This window comes from Cervus elaphus, chromosome 20, assembly GCF_910594005.1.
Source record: "Cervus elaphus chromosome 20, mCerEla1.1, whole genome shotgun sequence".
NCBI lineage: Eukaryota > Metazoa > Chordata > Mammalia > Artiodactyla > Cervidae > Cervus > Cervus elaphus.
The window spans coordinates 74,390,775-74,416,190 of NC_057834.1; the positions used below are offsets into that span (position 1 = coordinate 74,390,775).

General features: G+C 40.9%; 1 protein-coding gene across 2 annotated transcripts in view; it reads left to right on the plus strand.

The window, feature by feature from the left end:
• Positions 1-25,120, plus strand: part of TGFBR3 (transforming growth factor beta receptor 3) — a 192,337-nt gene extending 167,217 nt beyond the window's left edge. The window contains exons 14-17 of one of the 2 annotated variants that reach the window (XM_043875720.1): positions 1,626-1,746; positions 10,842-10,877; positions 13,233-13,340; positions 21,688-25,120. In XM_043875720.1, coding sequence (XP_043731655.1) covers positions 1,626-1,746; positions 10,842-10,877; positions 13,233-13,340; positions 21,688-21,803 — 381 coding nt within the window. In that variant the 3' untranslated portion in view covers positions 21,804-25,120. Of the gene's footprint in view, positions 1-1,625; positions 1,747-10,835; positions 10,878-13,232; positions 13,341-21,687 lie in introns of both variants that reach the window. The other variant, XM_043875719.1, reaches the window with a different exon arrangement.
• The last annotated feature ends 296 nt before the right edge of the window (positions 25,121-25,416 follow it).

Here is a 25,416-nt window from a genome sequence, read left to right on the forward strand (position 1 = left end):
TATAGCTGTGGCTCTCACCTTTCAGTGAGCCTGGCCTATAGCAACCCAGCTTCATAGTGTATCAGTCTGTGAAATTTAGTCCTAATATTTCCTTCTAGAACATTTAAAGGAGAGTGCTAAGTACCTGAGGTTGACATGGGATGTGACCCTAAGCCTAAGGTTATATCCAAGGCAGGATAGAGTGGAAGGAGCATGGGGGCCAAGAAGGAAGGCCTGATTCTTACTAACAGGACATTAGCAAGTTCCTGACCTCTCAGGACCTCCGTGTCCTTGTCTGTACCAGTGAAGTAATAATGTAGCCTTCCTTCCTGGTAGAAGAGCAGGTGAGACAGTGGAGGTGAGGACAGTGGACCATTTCTAGAGCTGTTACCACTCTTCCTCTGTTTACGGCCTATGGTTAATCTTGCCACACTCCTATGACTGCTTTCTATGACAATAGACTGAGCCAAAGATTCTTCTAGGAAGAATTCTCAAAGACTGTTGAGTCCAACCCTGCCTATTGCTGATGAAATTGAGAGCAGAGGGTTCAGTGACTTGCCCGGGATCTTGCAGTGAATTTGTTGTAGACTCTTGCTTAACCAAGGAACTAGAAGGAAAGTAAGAAGGCTCTTCCTAAAACGCAAATCTCTCCATTAAAAACCCATTGTTTCCCTTTACAGGAGGGTTGTTGTAAAGACTTTTCTTGTTTGGGGCAGGGATTGGAGGAGAGGGGAATTGTCTTACAACATGTATCTGACTTACAGGTTGCTCAGAGCGGCAATGACAATAAAGCCAGAATTCTCTGCTCTTTTGTGACTGGAAGATCTGGAAGCTAGTTAACTTTTCTGGGTGCCTTGCTGTATATAGATTTTTAAAAATAATTGATATGTTTCCCCTTCCAACAAAAGTGATTGGATGTCACTGACATTAGCATTTCACCTATTGCTGGGCGTAGACAAGGAGCCAAAATTATTTTAAAGGAAAAGGTAATGGAAACAGATACACCAGGCTTGGGCATGCTGGTTCTAAGTTTGGAGCCTGAAAATAGCTGGAAACAGCTGATCTCATGGCCTCCACCCCTAGGCACAACTCCCTAGGACTTCATTTTGGAACATTAAAAGCAGATGACCCTGGAAAGCTTCATTTTGCATGAGCCTATACTGTAATTAAAAAAATCAAATGCACTCGACAACATGATTATCTTTTTGGACAACAAATGTAAAATCTGTCACCCTCATAATGCAATACATGAAATTTCCTACCATCACAAATCACAAACATGAACCATTTATGTGTAAGCCAGCTTGGTGAAGGGCCAATGTTCGTCATATAGTTATTTTATTTTTCAGACTAAATAACACTAAAACCTCCAGTTGTTTTGTGGGAATCCATCCAGCAATGTTTGGATCTTCAAGTGCAGCTGAGAATACGCTGAGCCTGCTCTCATAGCTCTCAGATTATTGGTGGTTCTTTGAAAACCATCCTGGTGGTTTCAAAACCATTTCTGGGGTAAACAGCTGTGAGCTGCTTCAATGGTTTCAAAACCATTTCTGGGGTAAACAGCTGTGAGCTGTCTGATAAGGGGCCACAGGACGACCATGCTGGCCCTTTTGAGTGACCCCCTGACTCTGTTCTCCTCTCTGCAGTGTGTGCTTCCCGATGAAGCCTGCACCTCGCTGGATGCCTCAATGATCTGGGCCATGATGCAGAATAAGAAGACGTTCACCAGGCCCCTCGCTGTTATCCACCACGAAGTACCATTTAAAGGTGCGTCCTGGGGAGGCTCGGTCAGAGAACAGTGGCCTGTGTGCTACTCGTAAAGAAGCTGCAATACTGTAAATCAAAGCCCAGTTTTATTTGAAAGATAAATTAATGACCATTTAGTAGCTTTAAGAATTCTTTGCCCACAGAGTCTTTTGTTTAGTTGGTTCTCCTGCTGCTGTGCATTAATGATACCTTTGCCAGTTACTTCCTCTTTAAATATTAGATCAAAGTCTCGGTTGTCTGTCAAGATGTCACTCGCCCTGCAGGCAGATATACTTCCTCGAGCATGTTGGAGAGGGTTAGAGGTCCTTCTGGAATTGCACGCAGTCCACAGCCCATCTTTCTTTGACCTCCTGGTAAAGGCTGTGCTGCCTACAAGCTATTAGAGTGCTTTGTCAGGGATCGCAGGTGCCTTTGGGGAGGGTACCATGTATGTGAACACCATCTGTCTTAGGTATCACGGCAGAAAGACATTGAAAACCACTGTTCAAATGTGTTTTTATCGTTTCGTTTTTAGAATTTTATGCACAGCTCTAGGCTTTCCCTGCTAGCTGGCTGTGGGACTCTGGAGCTCTCCTGTCAGGTCCTTGGGTTTCATTTTCTTTATCTGGACAAAGAGGGGGTTGGACCAGATGACTCCCAGAGGCCTTCTCAGCCATAACACTCAGCTGTACTGTTTGAAGAGGCAAAACAATTTTTCATTCATTTGCCAGCCGTCCTCAAGTTGGTGGGAGATGTACGCGTTAGATGTTTATTGGTTCCTCATCAGTGTTTTTGGTGTTGTTTGTTTAACTTTATTCATTGATTTTTAGCCATTTGAAACAGTTATAATAGCTGCAGTCTTTCCATAAATGGATTGCCCAAGTAGTTCCTTGTCTATTGGGTCCAAGGGAAAAGAAATAAGAATAAATTAATTGTGTTGCAGAGTGTACCACAGTCAGGCAGCAGCTGGCTCTGTTTTGTACGTGAAGGTGGTGTAGCAGCAGCAACAGCCGCCCCACACTCTGCATCTGTTACTCTTACCTATTTTGGGAGAGGTAGTTCTGCCGGTAATTGAAGGCAGCAGCTTGCTTTTTCTTGTGCCAGACAATAATTAGGCATTAATACTGCAGCAGTATAACTTCCAGTAATTCATTCATTCATTCTTTAAGTCTGGTGGTATTTTTTTAAGTAATTCCTCTTGTAAATTAGGTAATTACCTTTATTTAAACTTGGTGTATAATTATCCTGAAAGTTCAGAGTTTTCTTTACATAAAAGTCCAAGAGGAAAGTTTTACCAAATATCAAAGCGATTTCATGAGATTTGCTAATTGAGACTAGGTTTTAGTGGAGAAGCATGCGGTGAAGAAAGTTTATTGCTTAGGTTTGTTAAACAAATTGAGAAGGTTAGGCTGTAGGCTGGCTTCCCAGGGGCTGTATGCAAATGCTCTTTCTAACTTTCCACTGAATGGGGTAGGTTTCCTGGCAGTTTTTAGCCTTTTTGAGAGACTCCTCTCATCTTTTATGTTTATTTTCCTTTGACTCTAGAAGCATTTCTCCTCAGTGCAGGCCATTGGAGTCTGTGCTCTCCTTCTACATCTCAGGGAATTGGAATAATCATTTATAAGAGAAATGTGACTATCTACCTGATAGTATTGGTTTCTTTGAAAAATAACAGGATCTTGAGTGTTCTTCCTGCTAGACAGTCTTATGCGTTACTGTATTAAGATAACAAATACCCCCGTATCCGTGGGCTTCCCAGGTGGTGCTAGTGGTAAAGAACCCGCCTGCCAAGACAGGAGACATAGGTTCGATCCCTGGGTCAGGAAGATCACCTGGATGAGGGCATAGCAAACCACTCCAGTATTCTTGCCTGGAGAATCCCATGGACAAAGGAACCTGGTGGGCTACAGCCCGTGGGGTTGCACAGAGTTGGACACAACTAAAGCAACTTAGCACACACAGTATCTCTGGAAGTGGGCAGATCTCTTGTTGGGAATAACTTTGGGGGTAAAAATTTCCTAGTGGGACAGTTTACTGTCCTTTTACTACATGGATACTCTTTGGAGACCTGGCCAAAGTTCCAGCTCTCCCTGGCCATTTGGTCCACCTTATTTCCCAACACTGGGGTTTTCTGGGGCAGCAGATAGAGGTTGTCTACTTCACAGTCAGCCAGAGAGCTACTCTGTGGCAACCACTGCCAGTAGCAAGGGCACATTTCAGGTGATGTTTCTTTCTTCACTGGGCAAGCAGAATAGGCCATCAAAACTAAATAAGTAATTCTGAGTCCTTCCTCTGGGCCACTGTTTTTTTTGGGGGGGCAGGGGAGGCAGTGTTATTAATGGGACTTTCCTAAGTTTCACAGCACATCTTTGCCACCTTTGATCTCTCAGTTCCTTGGGAACCAACTCTGGGATTAGAATTCTTTTGCTTAAATTTTCAATACTGATGATGCTAGTGGTAATGATGAAGATGGAGATGATGACAATGTTGATCTGACATTTATTGAGCATTTACTTAGTACAAGGCTTCATGCTAAATGTTTTTTGTGGGTAATAGTATTTAATCCACGTGGCTCCTCTGTGAGGCAAGTCTATTACAGAGTAAGGGTAAGTAACTTGGCCAAGGTCACACCACATGAATAAATGGTGGGTCTGGGATTCAAATCAAGGAACTTTGAGCCTGTGCTCTTAAATCTTTATGCCTTATCCTAGGTGGAGGTTGATTCTCAGTTCAGTTCAGTCACTCAGTTGTGTCCGACTCTTTGCAACCCCATGGACTATAGCACGCCAGGTCTGCCTGTCCATCACCAACTCCTGGAGCTTACTCAAACTCATGTCCATTGAGTTGGTGATGCCATCCAACCGTCTCATCCTCTGTCATCCCCTTCTCCTCCGGCCTTTAATCATTCCCAACATCAGGGTCTTTTCCAATGAGGCAGTTCTTCGCATCAGGTGGCCAAATTGATTCACAAATATTGAAGTTTCAGCTTCAGCATCAGTGCTTCTAATGAATATCAGGACTGATTTCCTTTAGGTTGATTCTAGTTTTTAACAAAATCTGCAAGCAACACAGTCATCTGTCCTTTCATATGCCTCTTCCTGGCCTCTTCCCCAGTTCATGTCATATCATGTTGGTATGCAGGTTAGCACCCAAATGCTCTAATAATTATGAAATGAAAAGAAGATGAAGAGTTTTAGGGAAAAAAGTCTGTTCCACCAAAGGGTTAAGATATTAGGAAATACGTAAACTATTTAAGAGTCTTAAAGTTTAGGACAGGTTCTGTGACTTTGAATTGTAACTCAAAGAAAAGCCCAGGAAACGTGAATAGTTTATGCATATTATGGTTTATGGCAAAACAATTAAAATAGTTGAGGTGGTGCCATCCTACCATATTTTCTGAAATATCTTGAAATATAGGCATGTTAGTGCTGTTTGCTTTGGATGCTGTGACTGCTTTTTACAGCATTTGAGAACACTTGGGCTTATATAATAAAAGTGATTACACCACGTCAGCGATGATTTTTTTTTTAATGGTGAAAGGGAAAAGTAATCATTTTTCTGAAGTTTAGGGCATATATATATATTCATATATATGGGGAGGAAATGGGCACAAAAGAACATCTCCAAATTTGCCATGCTTTATGTACAGTCTATAATTCTTAGCAAGTTAAGTGTCTAAAATACTGAATTTTCTCCATATTTCCACCACGTAACTTTTTAAAGATTAAAGTATGCTCAGGACAGCACCTGGCATATCATGGGCACTCAGTAAATGTTAATTTCCTTTCCTTCCTCTTAACGTCTCAGCCAAACTAGGCTTTCTGGGGGGATTAGAGGGGAGTGAAAGGGCAAGTTGTGAATGTCAGTTGGAAATTAATCCAAGAGAGGCGTTGCTTTTTGGAACACATTTGATTTTTCCAGAACAAAAATACTTTAAAGCCCCAGCCAGGTTTTGTCCTCAGGCAGAGGTAAAGATGAGGGGAAGCTGAGGAGAAAGATGGTAGAAATGCTTAGTTAGCAGATCAAGACATTCAGTCTCTATTCAGTAAGGGAGAGGTATCATAGGTTCTTTTTTTTTTTTTTTTAATTTTATTCAGTGTGCTTCACATTTTAAAAACCTTCTAGTTTCAAAAATTTCAAATCTAAACAAAAACAAGAAATAGTAGAATGAACTCATACAAATCATTCATCTGGTTTCCACAATTACCAATTCATAGCCAATTTTGTTTTATTACTTCCTGTCTCTGGATTGTTTAGAAGGAAACCCAGACATTTCATTTGATTCACAAATATTCCATTATGCACCTCTAAAGTCTGAGATCCATCAAAAGATGTTGAGTAGAGAACCGAGCATCAGATCATCTAGGAAGAGTACTCTGAAAGCAGCATGGAGGTTAAGTTGCTAGGGCTTGTATGCAGTAATAAAATATATATGATTTTTTGTGAAAGTCGCTCAGTTGTGTCTGACTCTTTGCAATCTCATGGACTATACTGTCCATGGAATTCTCCAGGCCATAATACTGGAGTGGGTAGCCTTTCCCTTCTCCAGGGGATCTTCCCAACCCAGGGATCGAACCTAGGTCTCGCACATTGCAGGTGGATTCTTTACCAGCTGAGCCACATATTTATGGTTATTTATTCCAAAAATGTTTACTGAGGATCTACTATATGCTTGGGCTTCCCTGGTGGCTTAGAGGTTAAAGCGTCTGCCTGTAATGCAGGAGACCCGGGTTCGATCCCTGAGTCCGGAAGATCCCCTGGAGATGGAAATGGCAACCCACTCTAGTATTCTTGCCTGGAGAATCCCATGGAGGGAGGAGCCTGGTAGACTACAGTCCAAGGGGCCGCAAAGAGTCGGACATGACTGAGCGACTTCACTCACTCACTCACTCACTATATGCTTGGCATATAGTATACAAATTTTCCTATGTTTGATGCCTTTACAATCTAATGCATGGAGAAAGGAATGGCTACCCGTTCCAGTATTCTTGCCTGGAGAATTTCATGGACAGAGAATCCTGGCAGGCGAGGGGTCAAAAAGAGCCAGACACGACTGAGCGACTAACGCTTTCCCTACTTTCATTATAGCTTAGAACAAGTGTGAAGATACAATCTAATGCACTACTGATGTTTTGGGCTGGATAACTCTTTGCTGTGGGGTGTTGACTTTTGAATTGTGGAATGTTAAGCAGCACCCCTGGCCTCTGCCTACTGGATGTCCTTAACAAACCCTTCCACCACCAGTTGTGACAACCCAAAATGTGTCTGGATGTTTCCAGATGTCCCCTGGAGAGCCTAGTGGGCAAAAATCACTCCCGGGTGAGAACCGCTGATCTAGTAGAAGGATACAGATAAGTGAGAAGGCAATTACAGTGAATGCCATAAATATTGAAAGAAGCCAGAGAAGGGCTTGATTTACAGTGTGGTAAAGTTAGTAAAAACTGTATCTTAGTGGTCTGCACAAGTTCTTTATCTCCCCATCCTTCTCTATGTGCCAGATACTGATAGATGTGGGTACCAGTTAGACACCTCATTTCCCTATGGGCCTGCCCAGTCCTGCCATGTTTAGGAGAACTGAATTGAAAGTGGGAGGACAGAAGTTGTGGTCAGTTACTCATGCATAACCCGAGAAATATCTTTTTTATGAAAACCATGACTAAACAATCTGAGGAGGGAAGTTTTGGTTCTAGAGGCAGACCAGAGTTTGCTCAGAGTATATGAGAAGATTTAATTCATAATGTTGATTATAGTTTGTTCTTTCTGTGCAGAAATCTTTATTGTTAAAATTTCTCTTTACAGCAATGGCTAGGATTCCTTTCTTGCAATCGTACCCTTAAACCAAAAGTAAATATTGTTGTGTCCACTCTTTTCCTTTCAGCATGCCAACTCAATTATAGGGTTCCAGTGGAGATCAAACTATTTTAGTTATACTCAGGCTTTATTGGGAATTTTGGAACACAAAAGTAAGAGGATAAAATCCTTGAACCTCGGTTCTGCAGCCTGTGCTTGTTATTGTTTATGCACAGAAAGCATGGAGGAACTTCAGCCCTCGGAAACGAGCAACAACTGTTTGTGCTTAGCTGTGTGAGAAGGCCCCTATTTGGGGTGGGGTAATAATTTGAGGATTAGGTAATAATGTAAATCCATTAAGAATTTTCAAATAGTGTCATCTATCCCACAGGCTTTACTGTAAAACCTACATTCTCACATACGAGGTCTCCTTAGGGGAGAATCATTATTTGAAACCTTTTGGGGATTCTGAGTGACAGAGTTTAACCATGGGTGGTTGATTGGATGGAACTCTTCCCAGAAGTGTGTATATTTCTCGCATGATGAACCCTATAGAGACCTTTAAATGCCTTTGGACTTAGTTCAGCATATCAAACCACTACTTTTTACAAATGGGAGAATTTTGTGGTTAGATGCCCCTACTTCATAGGACCCTTGGGAATTTAAAATGAGAAAATATAAGTGAAGGCTTTTTTGTCGACTGTAAAACCCTATACAATGTACAAATGTTAAGGCATCATTGTTGTTGCTTCATTGCTGCCAATAAGGCTGGTGGGGCCAACCTCTCAGGAGACAGCCTCTTATGTGCCTTGTGTAGTTGGTATGTGTTCTGCACACTGAGATACATTTTCTTAACAACACAGAATTATTTTAGTTTTCTTAGTAATTTTATTTAAGTATAACTTTCTCATATGTCCTCATCCCAGGGGCACTATGCTGCAGAGCTCCAGGGGGTGCCCTTCAATTGTAGTGGCTTTGTTTCATCACATAGCATTCCTCCCCATGGAGCTAGACCGTGATACCCCATGCTTCACCAATGTTCTCAACCAGCTGAGATGGTTAATCCTGAGAATTTAACAATCCTGTCGAGCTTCTCTATTTTATAAACATCAACTCAAATGCTGCTTGTTTTGGTCAATTTTTCACAATTTTTTTTTTTTTTTGCTTTACTTTGGATTCCAGAACAAGGTGTGTGTTCCTTTTTTATTGAATAAAAATGGAGATGAGAAGAGGCACTAAACACCTTACTTTTAAACTCTCGCGAACAGGGGTAGAGTCTGTGTGCCAGGACTTAACACACTTTTTCTATAAAGGGCCAGATGGTGAATATGTCCAGTTTGTGGCTTATGGAGTCCCTGCCTCAACTACTTAACTGCTGTTGCAGCCTAAGAGTGGCCATGGACAGTATATAAATGAATGAGCCTCGTTATGTTCAAATAAAACTTTACTAATAGGTTTGTATTGTGTATAATTTTCACATGTCATGAAATATTTTGATTTTTTTCCAATGACTTACAAATATAAAATTCATCTTTAGTTCACTTGTACAAAAATAAATGGTGGACTGTGATATGCTGCCCTGTGGCCAATGATACTCTGACTATTGAGAAGAGCACATAGCTATTCACAAGCAGCTGCTTAATCAGTGCTTCTCTAGCTAAGGACAGAGCCCCGCTGACCAGTCATTTAGCCTGCTAGGCAGAATGTGGAATCCTGGGTCAGCCCCTACCCTGATGCTTTCCAGCTGTGACCTTGGGCTGGTCACATGATAAAGAGTCTCAGGCCGCTTTTTTGTAAGATAGTGATAAAAATTCTGTTTCTGCCTCCCTTATGGGACTGGTTGAAACCTCAAATGAGATCAGGCTCTATAGCACTCTCTGAACACGAAGGCATTGTATAGAAATGTCAAAGTGTATAAGCATTTTCATACAGTCTTATTCCAAAATTCCTCTATTGCATCCATTTAGAAAAAAGTGGGTACGTGCTAAGTCGCTTCAGTCATGTCCAACTCTTTGCAACTCCATGGACTGCAGCCCTCCAGGCCCCTCTGTCCATGGAATTCTCCAGGCAAGAATACTGGAGTGGGTTGCCGTTCCCTTCTCCAGAGGATCTTCCCGACCCAGGAATCAAAAACAAGTCTCCTGCATTGCAGGCAGATTCTTTACCCTCTGAGCCATCAGGGAAGCCTGATGCATCAAAAAGCACAGCAACATTCTAACTGTCCTTCACTAAGCTCTCTGGTAAAGACTCTTCTATTCCTGGCTGAGCCGTGAGGGTCTGCAGATGAATAAGATCCAGGCTCTACCCTGGAGGTGGAAAAAATTAAGAGAATTTAGATGTGATGTGGCACCTTTATAACAAAAGAGGGAGAGGATGAGCAAAAGTGGGAGAGATCTGCCCTGCTGGGCTGGGTATGGGGCTGTGAGAGAGTCAGAGAACGAAGGCCTTCCCTGAAAATGCCAGCAGAGCAGGTCGTTCGGGCAGGGTACTTGAGGGAATGGCTTGCAACTTGTGATGACAATGGAACCGCCTGGAGAAGTGGGGGAACTTAACTTCAAGGAGCCCAGCATGGGTGAGGAACCATTAGGAAAGGAGGCTGGAGAGAGGTGGGCAGAGGAAGGCAGATCACTCCGTTCCATGCTCGAGAGTTTGGACTTTTTTCCTGTAAATGAAGGGAAACCATTGAGTGGTTTAATCAGGGCAATAACATAATCAGCCCTGGACTCTGCAAAAGTCATTCTGGGGGCATGTATGGGGGAGGAAACATTTGGGTTGGGTGCAGTAGTGGAGACCAGGAGACCAGTTAGAGAAGCTTTGTAATAATGCGGATGCATGAAGAGGAGCTGAACTATAGGATGATGATGTTAGGAGGAGGAATAAAGATGCTTTTTATAATATGTGTATATGTTAAAAGACTTTTTGAAAGTGGAATAATATTAAATACACTGGAGAAACATGATACTTAAAGATACTGCATCCTTTTGTAAATAAAGAGAAAGGTATATACACATGTATGCGTGCATGCGTGCACACACACACATGCATGAATTATCAGACTCAAATTCCTTAAGTTTAGGTGTTTGCTTTCAGTTTTTCTTCAGGTTAGAGACAGTATACAATTGATCATTAACAAAGTACAGTGCTTAAAATTTCTGAGTAATCCATGTTATAGTCTTGATATCTAAATAGAATAATTGACAGACTTTTCACAAAATAGGTATTCACAAATAGAATGTCAGCCTCTACTGAGATTTTGATAACCTCTTGCTTAGAACTTGGTTTCTCTGTAGAATGCATCGTGATTTATGTTTTTGTTTCAGAAACAGGTCCAAGTATCAAGGAACCGATTCCAATTTCTCCACGTAAGTCTTTATGCAACTGTTTTGAAATAAAGCCTCCTGGGCTTTTGTAAGAATGAGTTGGTTATGGAACATTTGCCAGACGCTGAGTTTTGATAAGGAGACTTCTGCTCTCATTCTCCCTCACCCTTTTTTTCTCGTATTTTCTTTTTCCCTTCCTGCATTCCCTTTCTTTTTTCCTCTCTACCGTTGCCATTTTTAAATATGAATTTGTTGACCCATTGGTATGTATCACCTTAAAGGAATGTAGTAGCTTCTTAGTTTTGGAGAAGTTCATCATTTACCTGCCTTGAGTGTTGTGATCTGAAAGACTTAACATGTAGCTATGGGAGTGGTTTGCTTTTTGTATCATCAGCTGTATCTTTCTGCTCAGAGAAGCAGCGCTGAAGGAACTAGATGCTATACCATTAAAGCAATCACTAGTCCAAGGGGTGTTGAGAACACTTGGAAGACAGAGAGAGAGAGACCAACTGCTACAAAATGATAATGTTGAAAATCATCTGGGGCAATTTCATTGCTTATACAGAAGAAAACTCTGACCCAGAAGTGTTTCTGTGACTTCCCCACGGTTATAATTGGCACTGAAGCAGGACTAGAGCCTGGGCTTTCTGGCTGTGCACCCAGAACTCATCTAGATAATGTTGCCTGTGGGGAGAAGCTTTACTTTTTTTCCTCCTTAAGACATTCCAGATTTAGTCTCCATGGCTAGTTCCATCACGTATACATAAGAATTAGCCTGGAGAGTTTCTTTATGCTAAATACTTTATAAACCATTCTATTAAGAGTATTTATTTTAACAATATCACAGAACAGTATTATGAACCCAGAAAGAGACATAGATGGACACATTATCCTGTACTCCCCTAGTGTGATTCTCATAAATGACACCTCCGTCTTTAGAACTTTAGAGTGTTTTCACTCAAAACTTTTAATCACACCCTACTTTTCATCTGTAGGCATGAAAAAACAAGTCATATTTTAATATCTGTCCTACAGACGAAATTAAATTAGGTTGATGGCTTGGTTTGTCCTAACCTTCATAATGTCCTTCCCAGTTCTTATTCCTCCTAGGGGATCCCCAGCCCCTTTGCAAACTCCTTTTGTTTACCCCCTGCCTTCAGAAGATAGATAGTGCTGTCCCATTTTTTAGAAGTTAAGTGAACACTATGGGGCACATGGCTAGAGGAATAGGAACCAGAACTTGGGAATTTGGATCCTTCAGAATCTTCTCCACAATGTCACACTTTTCCTGAGCCCTTTTGAGTGCTGGGGCTGCTCCGGGGTCACATTTATCTACACCTGTATCTTACACTGAAGTGAGTTGAAAGGCAAAGTGATTGAATTTACAAAGAGATCAGCTGGAGTCACTTCTGACTGGAGAGGAACACAGAAACGGTATTGAAGTAACGGAGAGATCCTGCACTTCATTTTTTTAAAAACAGAGAGAAAAACTTTAGAAATTTTATTCCACTGAAAACCTCTCTCTCTTAGAAACTGATCTTTACTTTTTATAAGTGATTCAAAGAAGGTAATTCTCTTAAATGAAAGGAAATGTTCTATTTCTGTGGCTTGGAATTAATTTCAAATGTAAAAATCTTTGCCAAATTGGTTCTATTTATATGTTTTGCTGACCATAAAATTGACATCACTCCCCACTGAGGAGTACTTCCATTCCCCTCATAGAAAGGTCATGGTTGGAAAAGTGTTAAAAAGTAGGTTGTGTTAAATGACACAATAGGTAATTATTGCAATGGAGGGTTTAAATGTGAGGTCAGTGAAAGTTATGTTCTACAGAAACAGTTTATTCTTTTTCTGTGTTTTCTCCTTCTCACCACTTTCCTTCCTGTTATCTTTCATGTTTTAAATGTTCATGGAAGTATGTTTGTAAAGTATTTGGCTTGTGATTTTTGTGTAGTGTCTCAGTGTATTTTGCGTAGGGTCTCAATGTTCAATGAATAAGAAGCCAGATTTTGATAATGGATGTTTCCCTTATTTTCCCAAGCATCTTGAACTTTGACTTTCAAGCCCCTTTACTGTTCAAATAGTATGTCCTCAGACTGAGGCAATGAACCACAGGCCTAAAGTTTTACAGAGTTGACAAATCTGACTTTTTAGTAAGTTTGATGCTCAAAGTAAGTTGCAAACTGAAAGTATCTTGGAAATCTGAGAATTTCATTTTTCTCTTGCGAAAATATTTGCAAGTTACAAATATAGTGTATTTTGTTGGAACCCACTTTTTATCCTCAGAGTTTGTTAGTTGGTTCTCAGCCTTTCTGATGATACTTGTGAAACAAATATAAAATTGCAGCATGTGTTGCTGACTCACTCAAAGTATGCATTGGTTTCTTATCATTATAGAGATTTTCCATGGTCTGGACACCCTCACCGTGATGGGCATCGCATTCGCAGCATTTGTGATTGGAGCGCTGCTGACCGGGGCCTTGTGGTACATCTATTCTCACACAGGTTAGTGTGACTGTTGCCTGTCAGCTGGTACACATCCGGTGTGCCTGGCACACTGTGGACATTTGGTGTTTCTCTGCATGGATGAATGGACGAAATAATGAACGAAAGAGAGAGAAAAGTTCATTCCCACCATTTTCACATTTACGTATTTGGCATGAACTGGGTTTTGCAAAACTGTAATTTGTTTTAAGCAGTTTTAGAAAAGGAATGTTTAAACTATGTTAATTGTATTTGAGATGTTGCTGAAGTTTAGCTTCTAATAAAACTATTTTGTGGTTAGGACTTAATTAAAGAAAGTTAATGTAGACAAACTGGAAACATAAACCATTCACCCAAAGCTGAGAACTTCAGAATAGACATATAAATGGACAGGAAGTAAGCAGGGAAGCCAAGATTTTATTACCACATCTGCTAAGATGCTGAGCGCTGTCCACCAGAGGCCCTAATCAATGGCTTAAACCAGCATTTCTCAACCTTTTTAAACCCATACCATCTCTTCTTTGATAAACACTGAATTCTCTTCTCTTCTCTTGAAAGTTATTTAAAATTTTAAAGTATTTTTTCATGAATTGTAAATAGAAGTAGTAAAACAAAGCAGTTTGTTTTCAAGTTATGTTCTTCCACCCCTACAAATTATCATGTGCTTTTCTTCCTGCCCCTTACCCCCTAGTCCCAAGGTAGAAACATTCTGGCCTGAACAGAAAGAAAACTTGTTCTGACCCCAAGACAGAATGCAAGCCAGGCTTGGGGTATCTGTAGTGCAAGAGGAAGGAACAAATAGATTGCTGTTTCATAACATCTTTCTTAGGTTCCTTGTAAATATGGGAAGGAAAGACATGCATTTTGAGACATGTCTAGCAAGCTAGCTGGTATTGTGTTTTTATATTTTTAGGAATGTCTGTTTTTATATGCTTATTTACACTGTGAACCTGGATAAGGTGCCGAGTTGATCAGTCAGATAGTGGCAGGCACAGACTTTCTGTTTAGAGTTTCATTTATTTTCCATTGAACCAGTGCATGCCACGATCTTTGGCCTTACCTTGGGCTGTCTAACTGGCCAAGCTGAAGCAATGACTGCTTTCAAGGAAAGGGAAGTATGGAAGGGTGTTTTGAGAAGTCATATCTTAATCCTCATCAGAATCCTTCCTTCAAATACTGCATTCTCTGAGTTATTTTAAATTATGGCAGAAGGAGCAGAATGAACCCTATGGTGCCAAGCACAGGAAAGTCACACAGTCCAAAGCAAATTTTAGGAGTTTAACAGTAGGGCTTTAAGTCCTTATATTATTGTTCCTAATCAACAACCTTTGAGTGAAGCCAGTTACTCTTAAACAGTATGGGTTATATGCAATTATTTTTAAAGAGTAAATACTACTGTCATGGTCCATGGTTGGTGGAATCTGCGGATGCAGAAGAACTTTGTATGCAGAAGATGGACTATCAGTCATATGCAGATTAAGCCCCACGTTTTCCAAGGGTCGACTGTTTCATGTGAGCAAAAGGAAATAAGTCTGTTAAGTGTTAGACCAAGGATATATGGACATCTGTGAATCCATTTAGGAATGTTGTTCTTCATGAACAGCTTACACAAGCACTGGAAGGGACAATGTTTAGCAGAGGAGCATCTTTGAGTGAATAATTCTGTTACAGGAGTACTAACACATCCAAATCTCAGACTCACAGTTCTTTGCAACTTTCCCCAATCTCCTACATGGCTGTAAAGTTCTAGAGTTCTTGGCAGCTTATGCTGTATTTATTAGGAATGAACTTGAAAGTACTCCAAGAAGACTCTGTAGCCCTGAAGATTTCTACAAGGTAGTCACCCACAGATGCTTACCACACACCTGCTGATCATGACTGGCCTTGCTACTAGAGCTACACTCCCAAACTCTGAAATCTGATCTCAGGCCAGGAGGGCCACGAAGCCAGCTCGAGGCAAAAAAGGGCAACCAAATGGTGTCACTGTGGGAACAAACCCCACTGAATTCCCTCTGATAATCCCAGACTCTCATCCACAGATACACTGACAAACCTGGGAAAGAGCAAAACCTGGCTTTATGACATGCATTGCTGCTCGTTAAATTCTGAGATGTGTTGTTACTGTTCCCTTCTCCCCGAAAACAGAGACTTAAGGAGTTTTTAGGTTTTCTTAATATAGAAATAAATTTATAAGTAGATTTAAAAACAGAAACCCAAAGCCCTTCTTGTGATGGTTTCCAGCAAAATAAATTAGGCTCATTTGGAAGCTGAAAGGCTTTATAGACACTTGGACTCTAAACTCTAGTCATTTGGATTCTAAACCTGTTAGCATCACAGCTTGAAATGACTTTATTAAAAGCTGTAGCTTCTGGTTCACTTTAAAGACCAGTCCTAAGGAATACCAGCATTGTGCAAGAAAGAAAAAGACTTACTGCAGGACCAAGTGGTAGCTTCCTGTTGAGAACCCCCTCCGTTTCTTAGCTGGATCAGCTGCAGCAAGTTTAGATGAAAAGATCATAATGCTGTGGCCAATGGAAAGAGGTGTCTATACAGACACTGACTCAGTCCATTCAGTTTCCGCAATAATCTAAACTGTGGAACTCAGACCTTATATGGTATATTTGGGGGTTCAGGCAACATCTGCCTCTGTAGCTAAAATAGTCCTCAGTGTAGATATTTCCCTTTGTGCTTTCCACTCTATCTGCAGCACAGAGCGCAGAACCAAGCCTTAGGTTTGAACTGTGGAGATCTCCTAAAACTTACATTCTCCACTAAGATAGTGCAGAGAGGAGGGGCAGTGAGCGTAGAAATGGTACTGGAATGGAGTCACAGAATCTTCATGCTCCTGGGAACCTAACAAGCTCAGAGTCCCTAAACTGACTCATGAAGGTCCCAAAAGTTGTGTGCAATATTATATCTGGGTTGTTTTTTTAAGGAGAGGAGCAAAAGCATTTATTTATATTTTTCAGTAAACTTTTTAGCTTTATCACAATATGTACATAGCTTAAAGGCCGAAATCATCCTCTAAATAGAAGTATACTGGTATACAACTTAGCAACTAAACCATCACCATGAATTCATCTGTTGACTCTTCCAGTTGTCTCAGTCTCCTTTTACACATACACGTTCAAACATCAGGCATTCTGCTGACTCATTTTCCTCAATACTTTTGAGTTGTAGATGTCCTGTGTCATGGATCCTGTGTCGTCCTCCTCTTCATTTAAAGGGAACATAAGACAGAAATGTTTTTCACATGTATGAAAATATCATTTGTATGTCTGAAAATAGCCTCATTTTATATAAACATTAATAGATAGTTTGCCATGGTATAGAATTTTAGACTTCAAGTGTTTTTTCTTCAGAATTTTGAAAGCGTACCTCACTGACTTTTAGATCTGAAGATTGCTTTTGGGAAATTCAGTCATTCAGATTCCTAATCTGTTTCTTTCTTTTTCTCTCTGGAAGAAACTTAACAATGATACTGCTTGATGTAGGAGTATTTTCATTCATTATGCTGGGCATTAATTGAGGCCTTTCAGTCTGGAAACTATGTCCTTTATTGTTGAGATTTTTTAGAATTATTTATTTTTTCTTGCCCATGTTTTTTCTATTCTCTCATTCTAGAAATCTTCTTATTTGAAAGTTGAACTTCTTGAATTGTGCTGTAATTCTCCTTTTCTGTTTTCCATATTTTTCCTTTCTTTTCTAGGAGATGTCTTCATTTTTATCTTTCAGTTTCTTATTGCATTTTTAATATTGCCTTCAAGTTTGTTAATTCCAAGAAGTTTTTCCCATGAATTAAAGAAACATGTCCTACTCTTATCTTATGGGTACAATATCTTATCTCTCTGAGAATATTAATATAGAATTATTTTAAAATAGGGAAGTTCTGAGCTTGTGGGTGGAAACATATTGATTTTGAACTTCACTTAGGGTGATCTAGCTGGGCCTTTTATTGAGGAACTCCTGATATCACATCTTTGTATCTTTCCTCTTGAGTTCATCATATTTTCTGTGAAACAGGTTTTCCTATTTCCTTCTTGGAGGTTATAGATCAGGCTGTCAACATTCTGGGGGTCATAACATTCAACATGTAGGCATTAATTTTGTTCTCCTCTGTCATTGTGTTTCTCTAACCTCAATTGTGCTGGTGTTGGTCATTCCCAGAACCACAGTTTCATTCTCTTCAGAGAGTAAACTTCTGTTTAACAGGCTTCTGTTGAACAATCCTTAGTTGAATACACAGTGTGTTCTTAAAGCAGAAGTCAAGCACATACCCAGGTCCACCTGAATCATGTCTTTTAATCAGGAGTGTGTCTGGAGGCTTCAGATGTTTCTAGAAGTCTGAAGTTTCTCCATGTTCCCAAATGTAATTCAGAAACAGCAAGAAGATCAGCTAAAGTGTGACTAAAGTTGGAGGCAAGAGACTAAGTTACAGGGATCAGAATGATGCAGGTGGAATAGATGGAAACCCTTGTATGACTGGAAAGAAGGCAGGATCCACTCTTTTCACCCAAGTGCTCAGGTTGAGTTCAAATAAGATGCCCATGGAAAACCAAAGTGCAAGTGTGAAACAGGCTGGTCACATTGCAGTAATATTGAAAGAAAGTGGGAAGCAGAATATTTTGAAAGATCTTGCTTCCTTCCTTGGAACATTTCTCCCTTTCTCCATAGCTTATAACAACATCTAATTCACCCCTCCTGCAGTTTTGCCTGCACAAGGAAAGTCTTTTAGCTTGAAAAGTGAGGAGGGGCAATTTTTGAAAATGGTGAATAGTGATAGAAAGCTTCTCTAAAGGTGGTCTAGTTCACTATCTTTACTAGAGTGAGTTTGTGAAATAGTTGCAATTAGGATATCAAGAGATTGAGACAATTGGTACAAAATTGCAACCAACACATAGGCCTAAGAGGGAAATATCTTTGTTTTCTCTGCAGTGTCAAGTAATGTTGAGTATGAATCACCCCCAGGCACATGGTTTTCAATCCAGTGCTTAAATATCTCCCAAGAAAGAAATTCCGCAAATTCCCACTATAACTAACCAATCCTCATAATGAGCAAGTTCCCTTCCTTGTGACCGAAATCTCTATCACTGCCATTTAAACTCATTTCCTCATGTTCTGCCCTCCAGGGAGATAAAGAACACCTGTCTGCTCCTCTCTGTAATAATTCTCTGTGGCCAGTATTTGCAAACTATCTGCTTTGGGCTAAATAATTGAGATTCCTCTCACTTTTCTTTAAAATTCTTCTATTCTTATTTCCCCATAGAGCTTCTCCATGTTATTCACATCTTAAAGTTTCTTCCCTAGGACCTGCCATGCTAAAAAAACAGGGATAAGAATCCAGTTGTAAACTGCCAAAAAGTGGCAGGAAATCAGATCTGAACAGCTCCATGCTAAACTAAAGAAAGGAAACAGGTTGTCCCTTAAAATATGTTTTTTTCTGTTTCTAAGGGCATCTCTGGCAATATCGAGGCTTAGCTGCAGGCTAATACATGAGCTGAGTGGGATGAATCCTTGTTGTAACACACCCTTTTCCTGAGGACGACATGTGCCAGATGCGTCTTTTCCCTACTCATTCTCCTTCCCAAGGGTCTCTTCCTTCGTGGTTTGAGATTTTAGGAGCAAAGCATGAAGACTAAACACATTTCTTCTGATGGCTGAGTTTGAAATCCATGGTCAGAGGGCCTTCCTTGAACTTGCATTCACTAAGTGGGCCTGCTCTGCGTAGCCCTGCGGTCCTCACTGCCCATCTTCTCCAGAAGGAGGCTGGTTGTATTTGTCACCCAAGGGATATTTTGAAAAAAGTCAGTGCTCTAAGACATCAGAGGTCACTGTGCTAGAGAGCAGAAAACCAAAGGACACATCTCAGAAAACCTAAGGGACTCTGTTGGCTTTTTAAGCAGAAACATCTGCACATTAAACTTTTGTTTCTCATGGTGAATTTTTCTGTAGTGCCACTTGCATCTGACAGTGAGAAAACTTTTCTTGATTTCTCAAAAGGTAAAAGTTTTTTAACAACTTGATTATAATGAGAACTTTCGCATCTTACATGTGAAAATAGACCCAGGGCTAGAAGGGATAGTCTAAAAAGGATGTTTTCAACATTTCCAATCAGATTCTCAGGCAAAGATTCTCCTTGGCACACTGTTGGCTCAAAGCCAGAGGATTATTGGGTTAAGTTGACTTGTCCACCCTGGTGAAATGGATCCTGCAATCTTGAGTATAGGGGACTTCTTTGTTTTGTTTTGCTTGGGGTTTCATTTTGGACAGTGTTTTGTATCAGCAGCACAAGAGTTTCCAAAACTCTGGAAGTTGAAAGACCTTTTTAATGGGTAATGATTAAAATAAACTGACATGGCAACAAATTATATTTGGCAAATAGACATCGGAAAGCAAATATTCAGACTTCCTGGGCAGGGCGTAGTACTGGCACTCTTCCTGAATATGACTAATCATGCACATGTCGCATTCGGGATGAGACAGACTTGTTCACTGTCAGTAGGACAAGCCAAGGCCTTCTTGCTGATTTAGCCGCTATCAGGCCAGAAGCCCAGGTGAGCCAAAGTGGGGAGGGTGGTGTGTTGACTTACCTCCTGCTTTTCTGATGTATCCCTTATTTAAATTGGGAAGAGGTATTTTTTACATGTCCTTCACAACAGTCACATTAGTCCTGCTAATTGATAACAATGAGAATGGGTGTGGATCTACATGTGGGTTGGCAGGGGGCTGAATTTTTCAAGTTGATCACGAGTTGTTCCAGTCTCCAGAGGTTTGGGGCTTTTTTTTTTTTTTTTGATAGACATAAGAATTCAGAATAGCTAACAGATTTAATTTCCTTTTAGAAAGAAAGTTCCCACTCTGGGGAAAGTGGATTTCTGGCAGAAACTCACGGTCATTGAGGCAAACGTCCCTGCCTTTAATTAAATGCACATATGAAGGGCAGAGGGCAGCGCTGGAAAGGGTCCAAAATATAGATTGCCCCCAAAAAAGAAGAATGAAAATACAGTGTTTCTCTGCCTCTGAGAAATATTGACCCAAAATTCCCTCTCCATCCCTCCAATCCCAGAAGAATAGATAATCAGAGAAAGTACAGCCTGGGCCACATATTGCAACAAGCATGTGAAGACCCTGAGGTTGAAGCCTGAATGTGTGTTGTTCCCTGGCTGGTTCCTAAATGGGTGACAGGGAAAGCTGTACCACACGAGCCGCTTGTCTGTTTTGTGGAACTGCTGTTTTGGCAGAGGTGTTTGAGGAGTGACGGGCCGAGTTCCTGCGCTTGGAGGGCAGAGCCTTTGCTGGTGTGTTTTGTTTTAACGAAGAGGCCAGAGGGTTGCTTATCTCTGGCAGAGAGCTGTGTATTTCAGGCCGACAGGAAAGAGGAGGCTCACTCATAAACAGACCTGGCCCTCTGGGGCTTCCCACATTGGAGCGGGGAGACCACTGACCAGAAGTTTATGAAGTTTATGCTTTGACTTTTCAAAGAAAATGCTGTGTTTGTCATCGGAGAGCCTTGATTGCTTTTCCCTACCTAGAGCCATTTTTTTGAGGGCTGCTCTGAGGCCAGTTTTGTTGAAGAAAAGATAGCTCTAGAGCTGTTTGCTGTGCTAAATGCAAACCATGTGTGTGACCCAAGGCCTCCTCCCTCCCCACAGTCCCGCGCACTTGGCGCAAGGAATGGGCTTAGCTAAAATGCAGTGGGGTGTGTGATGAAAAGTAGGGTACTTTATGTGTGAGGAGATACTCAGGCTGCAAACCTCAGGGTGGAGGGGGTGTTCCTGACAACCGCAGTCCCTTGTGCGACAGCTAAACCCCTTCTTCTAAAGGTTTTTCTGAGCACCGGGTCCTCCCACCTCCATTTCTCAGGTGTGGGTCCTGGGCTCATCACATAGCACTCTCTGCTACAGCTAGGGCGAAATCTCGGCATCACCACCCCTATTTTGACCAGGTGTATTCAGAAAAAGGCCTCCAAATTGCCAAGGTGATCTCATTACAATTTAAAGGTCTCATTCTCCAAACCCTCTGATACCTTTATGAGAGGAGATGTTCTCTGAATACAGGTGCTGGTCAGTTGGATCACACAGTACAGATGACAGGTTGTAGGCACTGAAATCCTGGGCATCCATCCTCAACTACTAGGGGGTCTTTGCCCTGATTAACTGTCTGTCAGTCACCTTGAAAACATTCTCTTTTCCCTGTGCAAGGGGCTTTAAAAACAAAACAAAATGGCAACAAGCAGAAACAGCATCGGGATGGGAGGCCTTCTGATCTAGCTGCTTCTGCCCGTGGTTGAGAAGAGCCCCAGATGAAATGGTCTTTTCAGAAGTGCACACATGTAACATGCGTCTGTCCCTTTCTGCCCTGACTGCAGGGGAGACCGCAGGAAGGCAGCCGGTGCCCACGTCCCCGCCGGCGTCCGAGAACAGCAGTGCGGCCCACAGCATCGGCAGCACGCAGAGCACGCCCTGTTCCAGCAGCACGGCCTAGCCTGCCCGCCGCCACCGGGGCAGGCCGGGGGCCCGCGCCGCGGCCCGACTCCAGGCCCAGAAGGCTCAGCTGCCGTTCCCTTGTAAAGAGAGTGGATTTCAGTGTAACCATCACCTGTTGTGTTCACCCCCCACCCAGGGCTGACATAATCGGGCCCCCTGGACTTCTGTAACACACTAGATTCATGTGAGAAAGCTAAGGTGGTGGCCTTCTCCACCAGCCCCTCACAGGCTGGGGGGTTTTCAATGTGAAACACGCCAGTTTGTAAAATGCTGCTCTGTCCAGGTAAGAACACCCGTAATCTGGAGCCCTGCCTTTTACCCAGATTCAAGGAGCTGGTAAAAGGAATAGCCAGATAGTAGAGCCAGTGAGGAGATGTGGCCAAAGATTATTTTCTAACCGAACCAAGATGTAAAACAACAACAAAAAAATGCTTCAGGACTTTCTAAGTGCGTTCCTCCATGTCTAATTTGCACCTTCAGGATGCACACTTCTCACCTTGCTGCCACACTTGTGGGACTGCTGGGTCAGCTTGATGGGTGCTCCCCCCGCAGACTGCATCCTGACACACATCAAGGCAACATTCCTTTCTTGTGCCCTGGGCCAAAACCAGTGCTGAGTTCCTTATCAGCTTCCTCCTCCTCCCCACACTCACACACCAACTGCAAAAATGTCTTAACGCAAAGTTTGTATTTCTTTATAGGCATATAGAAATTGAAAATGGCCAAAATCTGGGACTGCAGATTTCTGCCCATTTATGACACTGTGCTCTACTAAATTAATGTGTAAACAGGGGCAAATTCTCTTGTAAAGCTGAGGAGGAATTTGCACAGTGATATATATACCAGTACACGTATGTTATATGTCATTTGGCACTTTTGTTTTTTCAGTTGAAGAAGAGAAAATTCATTCCCATTTAGAAAATGTCCTACACCTTCAGAGCTGTTTATTCTTAAACATTGTTGGGAGAATTAGTGTTTCCATGCAAAACATGTCAGCCTTTTTAAAAGACTCTTTTGTAAGCACCAAGCTCTTATTATGTTGCAAATGTATGGCAGATTCTTTTGGTTTTCTGTTGGTTATCTGAACAGTGTCACCAATTCTGCCAAGAAAGTGATGAGATATGGGAAAAGGCACTCATTTGGATGCTTTAGTTTTCTTGCCTTAACTATATCACCAAACTCGAAAAGAATTTGAGGTAAATTTTATTAAAATGGAGTATCAATAATATGCCACTTTGCAGCTAAAATAAGCTCAACTGATACCTCTATGTTAAAAAATAAAAAAACAATGCCAGAGGAAAGCGTCCATGCCGAATCACTTACTACTGAAGATAACTTGATTGCCAGTAAATATTATTCTTTTACCAGAATTCTCCCAAACAACTCAGAACTCTACAAATAGAACAGGCTAGATTCTACAGGCTAAAATACTCACAAGCAAATTTAAATGCTCTTAAAATAAGGAAGCTGTGCCTGATTTTCTGTGAATGGAGCCTTAGGGAGGAAATGTTGGTGTTGCCTGAGACTGGAGGGCAGTGTCTACAAGGCAAATAGGAGGAGATTGACAGTCATTGTTGCCCCACTATAGAGTCCTGCTCCGATTGATTTGATAGTTATAAACGTTCAATCACGATGATTTTAACCAAAACAGATTGAGGGTTAAGATTTCCAGGCTATCTACATTGATAATCTTGCAGATTTCTACAAATAAGGATAGGGTATTAGAAAAAAAAATTGCCTTTGGTTAACTATATTTTTAACATAAAGGTATCAGCATGGAGGACTTAGATTATGCTACCTGTGTTTGAAAATAATGCGCTTTGCCTAACCTTCAGCAGAATGTATTGTTTTAGCATATTCTATGTATAAGAAAGTTTAAAGATGTCTTCAAAGAAGACTAGAGTCTTTAAGTCACTTATAGCTATATTTTACTACAAAAATCTGTGTATAAAGATATATTTAAGTGTTTTAGATAAATTTAAGTTACTCCATATGAAATGTTTAATTTCAGTTACTGTGAATTCTTTTGATCAGTTCTTTGCTTTTTAAAAATCCCTATCCATCCTGTTAAAAAGAAAATTAACTATTAAGAGGTATTAAAAGATTCAATTCTTAGATGGACAGGGTTTAAAACCTTTTGTAATATATTCAAATGTATATTTTTGAGAGAGATGCTGCATTGCCAATGATTTTATAAATAATTTTAAATTAATTTACAAATTTATGGATGTAGGCCAAGAGATTTTAAAAGAGAAGAAGAAGTCAACTTTTATGTATTTGGGTCTTACTATCCAGAAGTATTATTCAGATCAAGAAATTCATGTTGATGAAACCTGATCCTGTGTTATTGGAGAGTGAATGTCATTAAGTATTTCTGAAATGTTTCTAAAAAGTGAACATTTAAAAAATACTGTGTTTTCTCCCTAGCTTCCTGTTATAGCATTTCCAATTGCTTCATACTTCACAGTTTTAATGAATACAAAGTATAAGCTCTACTTTATAACACATCCTATAAGTTTCTTTAAAACTGTTTTTATATTCCAGTTAAATTTCTCTATCTGAAAACTATTTTGTTACTGCTGCAGGTTACACCCTTCATTTGCAGAGGTCGTTTTGTTTTGTTTGTTTTATGCTAAAGCTATTGTTGAAATGCTCTAAATTCCAAGGAAGATTGTCTGCGTAGTACCCTGCAGCTTTTTACTATGTGGTGTGTACCAGCCGTTACTCTGTATCTGAAAAGTCGAATTCCTTCTGTCAAAGCTGTTTCTATAGCATTTTCTAAACAAAACAGAAGATCTTTTCCTTGTCTGTAATGAGATTGTAAACCTGTTTCCTGTGTGTGTTCTGCAGTGGGCGTGGTTGTGAGTGTGTGTGGGGGTGCGCACCTGCGTGCCGGCTTTTTTGTACTGTAACTACCTCATGGTTTGAGTGATGGTTGTACTGCTGATTGTGTTAACAGAGCACATTTTGTTGGGTGACTAGTGTGTGTGATTGTTTTCCTGTTTGTTTTAGCTGGGGGTTGTTCATGAAACCGACAGATGTTTTTCTAAAAAGGACTATTATCAGTTTCCAAATACAATACTTCTCTCTTCTGGTTTTTCCTGAATGAGCCTGATTTTGTTGCTGTTTTTCATCTATGAGGGTAAAAAGAGTACCCTGAAAATCCCTGTGGCCAGTTTGAGCACCCCTGTTGTACTCTTTTTCTCTGTTCAATGTGTCAACAATTTTGTGAACATGCTTAGATGTATAGTTTTGATAACCACAGTTTTAAATCCTTTATCTGTGCGTAATAAAAAGATATATATCAATTATTAACCTGTGTCTTGCTTGGTTATCATTAAATCCTCCCCTCGGGCTGATATAACCCTTGTTCATGGCCTTTCTCCTAAATTTATCATCTGCTACAACTGTGTGGGGGCTTCCCAGGTGGCTCAGTGGTAAAGAACCCACTTGCCAATGCAGGAGATGCAAGAGATTTGGGTTTGATCCCAGGATCAGGAAGATCCCCTGAAGGAAGAAATGTCTACCCACTCCAGTACTCTTGCCTGGAAAATCCCATGGACAGAAGAGGCTGCAAGTTGATGAGGAGGAGGGAGGGGAAGGCTAAAGGC